The sequence below is a fragment of the Bombina bombina genome, chromosome 7 (assembly GCF_027579735.1).
Source record: "Bombina bombina isolate aBomBom1 chromosome 7, aBomBom1.pri, whole genome shotgun sequence".
Lineage (NCBI taxonomy): Eukaryota > Metazoa > Chordata > Amphibia > Anura > Bombinatoridae > Bombina > Bombina bombina.
Genome location: NC_069505.1, coordinates 611601833 through 611610895, shown reverse-complemented (window position 1 = coordinate 611610895; position 9063 = coordinate 611601833). Strand labels below are relative to the sequence as shown.

The following is a 9063-nucleotide window of genomic DNA, read 5'->3' as shown; positions in this document are numbered from 1 at the left end:
TATTTTTTGTACTTTAGTTAGTTTATTTAATTTTAGTTATTTGTAGATATTGTATTTAATTAATTTATTGATAGTGTAGTGTTAGGTTTAATTGTAGGTAATTGTAGGTATTTTATTTAATTAATTTATTGATAGTCTAGTATTAGGTTTAATTGTAGGTAATTGTAGGTATTTTATTTAATTAATTTAATGACAGTATAGTGTTAGGTTTAATTGTAACTTAGGTTAGGATTTATTTTACAGGTAATGTTGTAATTATTTTAACTAGGTAACTATTAAATAGTTCTTAACTATTTAATAGCTATTGTACATGGTTAAAATAATTACAAAGTTGCCTGTAAAATAAATATTAATCCTAAAATAGCTACAATGTAATTATAATTTATATTGTAGCTATATTAGGATTTATTTTACAGGTAAGTATTTAGCTTTAAATAGGAATAATTTATTTAATAAGAGTTAATTAATTTCGTTAGATTAAAATTATATTTAATTAGGGGGGTGTTAGTGTTAGGGTTAGACTTAGCTTTAGGGGTTAATACATTTATTAGAATAGCGATGAGCTCCGGTCAGCAGATTAGGGGTTAATAATTGAAGTTAGGTGTTGGCGATGTTAGGGAGGGCAGATTAGGGGTTAATACTATTTATTATAGGGTTAGTGAGGCGGATTAGGGATTAATAACTTTATTATAGTAGCGCTCAGGTCCGCTCGGCAGATTAGGGGTTAATAAGTGTAGGCAGGTGGAGGCGACGTTGTGGGGGGCAGATTAGGGGTTAATTAATATAATATAGGGGTCGGCGATGTTAGGGCAGCAGATTAGGTGTACATAGGGATAATGTAAGTAGCGGCGGTTTATGGAGCGGCAGATTAGGGGTTAATAATAATATGCAGGGGTCAGCGATAGCTGGGGCGGCAGATTAGGGGTTAATAAGTGTAAGGTTAGGGGTGTTTAGACTCGGGGGTACATGTTAGAGTGTTAGGTGCAGACTTAGGAAGTGTTTACGCATAGCAAACAATGGGGCTGCGTTAGGAGCTGAACGCGGCTTTTTTGCAGGTGTTAGGTTTTTTTTTAGCTCAAACAGCCCCATTGTTTTCTATGGGGGAATCGTGCACGAGCACGTTTTTGAGGCTGGCCGCTTGCGTAAGCAACTCTGGTATCGAGAGTTGAAGCTGCGTTAAAATTGCTCTACGCTCCTTTTTTGGAGCCTAACTCAGCCTTTATGTGGACTCTCAATACCAGAGTTATTTTTATGGTGCGGCCAGAAAAAAGCCTGCGTTAGCTACGCGGGTCCTTACCGACAAAACTCTAAATCTAGCCGAGAGTTTCTTGGCTTATTTGAGTCCTGCAGTAACCTGTGTCTCCCATCTTGAGCGGTGGCAAAAAAAATCCATAAATAATTTTTGCTGTGATTCCCGTAATACATCTATCTTAAAAGTTTTGTTTACATTTTATTTTTTATATTATATTGTTTGTGTTTCTTCAGTTCTGAGCATTGTTTCCAGTTTTTAATTTGATTTAAAACAGAAAAAGGTTTCAAAAGTGGCTTCTAGAATTATATATTCATTTTATGGCAGAAATAGGGCAATAAAGAGATCCAAATTCAAAATACCAGCAAATTCTTTTTATTTATTTTTAAATCATTTATTCAAACATTCTTAAACATCTATGATTTAATACCAACAGAACATACGATGATGGCTATTAAATTTAACAAATATTTTTTGAGAAATGTTTCATGGCTTTCAAAACATCTTTATTTCTTAAACTGTATACTAATGGATTTACTAGAGGTACCAAACCAATGTAAAGTATGGACAGCAATTTATCAGTTTGCAATGAATTGTCAGACTTTGGTTTCATATTCAACCCCAGACATGTTCCAAAGAAAAGTATAACAACTGTAAGATGTGAGGAACAGCTGGAGAAGGTCTTGTGCCTTCCCACAGATGTTCTGATTTGTAGAATGGTCATTATGATATGGATATAGGAAGAAAATATAAGAACAAAGGGCAACCAACCTAATAACAGACCTAATATAGGAATATAATAAGTGACTATAAAGGTTATGTCACTGCAGGAGAGTTTCAGTAATATGACTGAATCACAGAAGATATTGTTGATTTTGTGTTTATTGCAGTATGATAAATTTGACATCATTAGAGTAAAGATTAATGCATTTAAGAAACCATTACACCAGGAAAGAGTGATCAGCAGAGCACAATATTTTTTGTTCATGATAAGAGAATAGCGGAGAGGTATACAAATAGCCACATAGCGGTCATAAGCCATACAGCTCAACAGGAAAAATTCAGAATTAATACAGAATCCATACATAAATATTTGTGTAAAACATCCTAAGAAAGAAATGCTGGTGTCACCCGTTATCATGATGGCCAACAGCTTTGGCAAGAAAGCAGATACATAAATAATGTCTTGGGCTGACAAATTGCACAAGAAGAAATACATTGGCTTGTGTAGCTGTGACACTGAGCATACAAGTGTGACAATAATCAGGTTCCCGTTTACAGCCAGCAGGTACATGAATAAAATCCCAATAAATACTGCTGGCAGCTCTGTTTCAGAAATCAAAAATATCTCCAGATGGAATTGTCTCAGTGAAGTTTTGTTTTGTAAATTTTTACTTGAAATGTTTTCTTATAAAAAAAAAAAAGAAAAAAGATTAATATTAATTTGATTCTTAGTTTTTCAAATATCTACATCTAATATCTAACAACTTTTACTGGAAGAGTTAAAAGGATATGAAACCCAAAATGTTCTTATGTGATTCAGACAAAATAGAAATAAACAGTCTTTGGAAAGTATTACTCCATTTACCGGCATTCTTAGTAAACTTTGGAGTAATACTTTCCAAGGACTGTTTATTTCTATAAGTACGCTGTGTCACTATTTGGAAACCGGATAAGTGAAAATGGTCACTATAAAATAAGATATTTTTGGTTCTCATTAATCTGGGCATTACAAATTGACTTTACTTACTCTTGAAAAGTCTTTGAGAAGGGGGTTGTTATATGTTAAGATATCACATATTATTATACCAGGGATTATGAATGTGATACACTCCTGGTACTAACTCAGCAATTTAGCGATGTAATACATAGTAGAGATTTTTTTACATTTTCTTATGTCATATATGTGTAGTTGCCTTATGTTTTAATTAGGAACAATTTGTATATTTGGATTTCGGAATATACTTCACAATGATCTCGGTGAGGTCTTTAAATGGGAATTTGATAAATCAATAAAAGAATATGCTTTAATAAATACAAGAGTGCTATATTCCCTTTCTGTGTAAGAGAGAGGTTAACTCCTCCTTACAGTATCTTTCTTTAAAAATTCCAAAAATGTCTTTATAAAGGGTTTGCACTATTACCTTTACTAAAAAGGGTTATTTGAGACAGAAGTCTCTTGCATATTCATTATTCATAAATAGGTGAAACTCTCTCTCCGCCTTTATTGTAATACAGATGGATGGACAGACAGATAGATAGATAGATAGATAGATAGATAGATAGATAGATAGATAGATAGATAGATAGATAGATAGATAGATAGATAGATAGATAGATAGATGATAGACACATTGATAGATAGATAGATGGATGATAGATAGACAGACATATAGATAGATAGGTAGATAGATAGATGATAGATAGATTGATAGATGATAGATCAATAGATAGATGGATAGATAGATAGGTAGATAGATAGATAGATAGATAGATAGATAAATAGATACACAGGTACTAATGCCCAAATCTGGAATTCCAAAATCCAAATTTATTTTAATTAATATATTTTTTATTTATTTTTTAATGATGGAAAATTACTATTTTTCCAGCCTGTAAGTAACAATCTGCTCTGGCTGTGTCTTTGTTTTTTTTTTTTTTTGGTGTTATAAAATGCAAATAAAAATAGTCTTTACGTATTTATTTAAAACAACAAATAATAACTTTGTGATTAAATTAGTTTACACGTGGTTCCGTCCCCTCTCCAAACTGTCCCATTTTACAGACACAAATAATTCAAAATCCAAACAGTTTACAATAAAGGGTTTTCTACATCTTTCTATCTATCTATCTATCTATCTTCTATCTATCTATCCACCTGTCTGTCTGTCTGTCTGTCTGTTTTTCTATCATCTATAATACATTTAAAAAATTGTTCTGCATATGTTGTAGAAATGACAGCACTAATATATTGATAAGGTTATATTAATACAGATTATATGTATGTAAAGTAATATAAACAGCTAAATATACCTGCAGCTTTGTATTTAACATATCTGTATCTAGTAACTAACTATACATGAGATGTGAACCTCTATCTATCTATCTATCTATCTATCTATCTATCTATCTATCTATCTATAAAATACATTGCTGCATATGTTGTAGAAATGACAGCACTAATATATTGATAATGTTATATTTATACAGACTATATGTATGTAAAGTGATATAAACAGCTAAATATACCTGCAGCTTTGTATCTAACATATCTGTATCTAGTAACTACCTATACATGAGATGTGAACCTCTATCATCTATCTATCTATCTATCTATCTATCTATCTATCATCTATCTATCTATCTATCTATCTATCTATCTATCTATCTATCTATCTATCTATCTATCTATCTATCTATCTATCATCTATCTATCTATCTATCATCTATCTATCTATCTATCTATCTATCATCTATCTATCTATCTAGCTATCTATCTAGCTATAAAATACATTTCTGCATATGTTGTAGAAATGACAGCACTAATATATTGATAATGTTATATTAATACAGATTATATGTATTTACAGTAATATAAACAGCTAAATATACCTGCAGCTTTGTATCTAACATATCTGTATCTATTAACTAGCTATACATGAGATGTGAACCTCTATCATCTATCTATCTGCTATCTATCTAGCTATAAAATACATTTCTGCATATGTTGTAGAAATGACAGCACTAATATATTGATAAGGTTATATTAATACAGACTATATGTATGTAAAGTAATATAAACAGCTAAATATACCTGCAGCTTTGTATTTAACATATCTGTATCTAGTAACTAACTATACATGAGATGTGAACCTCTATCATCTATCTATCTATCTATCTATCTATCTATCTATCTATCTATCTATCTATCTATCTATCATCTATCTATCATCTATCTATCTATCTATCTATCTATCTATCTATCTTCTATCTATCTATATATCTATCTATCTATATCTATCTATCTATCATCTATCTATCTATCTATCTATCTATCTATCTATCTATCTATCTATCTATCTATCTATCTATCTATCTATATATCTATCTATCTATCTATAAAATACATTGCTGCATATGTTGTAGAAATGACAGCACTAATATATTGATAATGTTATATTAATACAGACTATATGTATGTAAAGTGATATAAACAGCTAAATATACCTGTAGCTTTGTATCTAACATATCTGTATCTAGTAACTAACTATACATGAGATGTGAACCTCTATCATCTATCTATCTATCTATCTATCTATCTATCTATCTATCTATCTATCTATCTATCTATCTATCTATCTATCTATAAAATACATTCCTGCATATGTTGTAGAAATGACAGCACTAATATATTGATAAGGTTATATTAATACAGATTATATGTATGTAAAGTAATATAAACAGCTAAATATACCTGCAGCTTTGTATCTAACATATCTGTATCTAGTAACTAACTACACATGAGATGTGAACCTCTATCATCTATCTATCTATCTATCTATCTATCTATCTATCTATCTATCTATCTATCTATCTATCTATCATCTATCATCTATCTATCTATCTATCTATCATCTATCTATCATCTATCTATCTATCTATCTATCTATCTATCTATCTATCTATCTATCTATCTATCTTCTATCTATCTATCTATATATCTATCTATCTATATCTATCTATCTATCATCTATCTATCTATCTATCTATCTATCTATCTATCTATCTATCTATCTATCTATCTATCTATCTATCTATAAAATACATTGCTGCATATGTTGTAGAAATGACAGCACTAATATATTGATAATGTTATATTAATACAGACTATATGTATGTAAAGTGATATAAACAGCTAAATATACCTACAGCTTTGTATCTAACATATCTGTATCTAGTAACTAACTATACATGAGATGTGAACCTCTATCATCTATCTATCTATCTATCTATCTATCTATCTATCTATCTATCTATCTATCTATCATCTATAAAATACATTTCTGCATATGTTGTAGAAATGACAGCACTAATATATTGATAATGTTATATTAATACAGATTATATGTATATAAAGTAATATAAACAGCTAAATATACCTGCAGCTTTGTATCTAACATATCTGTATCTAGTAACTAACTATACATGAGATGTGAACCTCTATCATCTATCTATCTATCTATCTATCTATCTATCTATCTATCTATCTATCTATCTATCTATCTATCTATCTATCTATCTATCTATCTATCTATCTATCTATCTATCTATAAAATACATTCCTGCATATGTTGTAGAAATGACAACTCTAATATATTGATAAGGTTATATTAATACAGATTATATGTATGTATAGTAATATAAACAGCTAAATATACCTGCAGCTTTGTATCTATCTATCTATCTATCTATCTATCTAACTAACTATACATGAGATGTGAACCTTACCTGCTAATCTAGACCACTCCATAGTAAGAGGAGCAATGTCTTTGCTGAAGATTTAGGAGCTATATTTATATTTGCTGAGAGATAAAACAACCCCTAAGGACCCTATGTACAAATAAGTAAATATACAAAATAACTCTCTGATGCTCTATGGACTTAGTAATAATCCTGAGATTCTCTCCCTGCAGCTGCAGCATCTAGAGAAGAGAAGGTTTCAAGTTAGGGAATCAGCAAAAAGTTTTACTTAAAAAACAAAAGTGGTGCTATACTTAAAGGGATCTAAAACCTAAACACATTATTTTGTGATTCAGGCAGAGCATACAATTAAACAATATATATATATTCTAATTGCTTCTATTATGAAATTAGCTTTGTTCCCACTGTATTCTTTGTTGAAGAGATACCTAGGTAGGTGTCTGGAGCACTACATGACAGGAAATAGTGCTGCCCTCTAGTGCTCTTGCAAAATGTCTGACAAATAGTGCTCCAGGCACCAGTCAGCAAGCACCACCCAGGTGCTGAAACATAAATGAGCCAGCTCCTAAGCTTAAATTCCTGCTTTTCAAATAAAGATACCAAGAGAAAAAAAGTAAAATTGATCATCGAAATAAATTAGAAAATGGTTTAAAGTCGCATGATGAATCATGAGAGAAAACATTTGGGTTCCATATCCCTTTAAGGTCCCTATCACAGAATAAGCTATGCATGGGCTATGCACCAATAACTACATATTTGTGTGTGCAGGAGCTTTATTTAAACCATTTGTAAAAGTTTTAGAATTGTTAATAGCTCAAGTAATTTGGATCGGTACCATTGATGGTGTTGAGTTTTAAAAGGTTAAAGGGACAGGAAACCAATACTTTCAGGACTCCTACAGGGCTTACATTGTTAAACAACTTTCAAATGTATTTCTATGATCAAATGGTGTTCTTTTCCTTTGTTGAAAAGCAGGACCATACGCTCAGGAACGTGCACGTGTCTGGGGAAGTAAATGGCAGCAGAATTACAAGAATATTAAACATTTGCAAGAGCACTAGATAGCAGCACTCTATTATGCCTTTTTGTTATCCAAATATGTGCGCGCTACCTATCTAGATATTAACCTTGTGCAAACAATTGCAGCCACGCCCCCTGCTCTAGTGCAGCCAGTTAATCAAGAGCAAGGGTCATTAACTATCTCTAGCCTTGAGGTGGCCAAGAGACTAAGTAGCAGCGGTTTTAAGTCTGCAGCTACCTTACTAGTATTTCAGGCCCGCTTGTGTGAGTCTGAGACACTCAGGCCACAAAAACTGCATTCACAGCATCATAAATGGGGCCCAAAATATTTCCCTGCGTCTTTAAACTCCTGATTTCACAATCCAAAAAACAAATATACAAATAAATGTCAAGCAAAATAGTTATTTCATAGATTTAGCAATTACAGCACAGGCGAAAGGGCCTGTATGTTGTTGTTATAATATGTAGTGATGCTATTAGGGGACCTGTATGTTGTTTTTATAATAAGTAGTGATGCTATTAGGTGACCTGTATGTTGTTTTTATAATATGTAGTGATGCTATTAGGTGACCTGTATGTTTTTATAATATGTAGTGATGCTATTAGGTGACCTGTATGTTGTTTTTATAATATGTAGTGATGCTATTAGGTGACCTGTATGTTGTTTTTATAATAAGTAGTGATGCTATTAGGTGACCTGTATGTTGTTTTTATAATATGTAGTGATGCTATTAGGTTACCTGTATGTTGTTTTTATAATATGTAGTGATGCTATTAGGTGACCTGTATGTTGTTTTTATAATATGTAGTGATGCTATTAGGTGACCTGTATGTTGTTTTTATAATATGTAGTGATGCTATTAGGTGACCTGTATGTTGTTTTTATAATATGCTTTAATGCTATTAGGTGACCTGTATGTTGTTTTTATAATATGTAGTGATGCTATTATGTGACCAGTATGTTGTTTTTATAATATGTAGTGATGCTATTAGGTGACCTGTATGTTGTTGTTATAATATGTAGTGATGCTATTAGGTGACATGTATGTTGTTTTTATAATATGTAGTGATGCTATTAGGTGACCTGTATGTTGTTTTTATAATATGTAGTGATGCTATTAGGTGACATGTATGTTGTTGTTATAATATGTAGTGATGCTATTAGGTGACCTGTATGTTGTTTTTATAATATGTAGTGATGCTATTAGGTGACCTGTATGTTGTTTTTATAATATGTAGTGATGCTATTAGGTGACCTGTATGTTGTTTTTATAATATGTAGTGATGCTATTAGGTGACCTGTATGTTGTTGT

The 9063-nt window shown here is 31.3% G+C and overlaps 1 protein-coding gene across 1 annotated transcript; it reads right to left on the bottom strand.

The window, feature by feature from the left end:
• Positions 1–1709: 1709 nt before the first annotated feature.
• Positions 1710–2543, bottom strand: LOC128636707 (olfactory receptor 1468-like). Its single transcript, XM_053689692.1, has one exon. It carries the CDS (start codon positions 2541–2543, stop codon positions 1710–1712), a length of 834 nt encoding a protein of 277 aa, XP_053545667.1.
• Positions 2544–9063: the final 6520 nt, after the last annotated feature.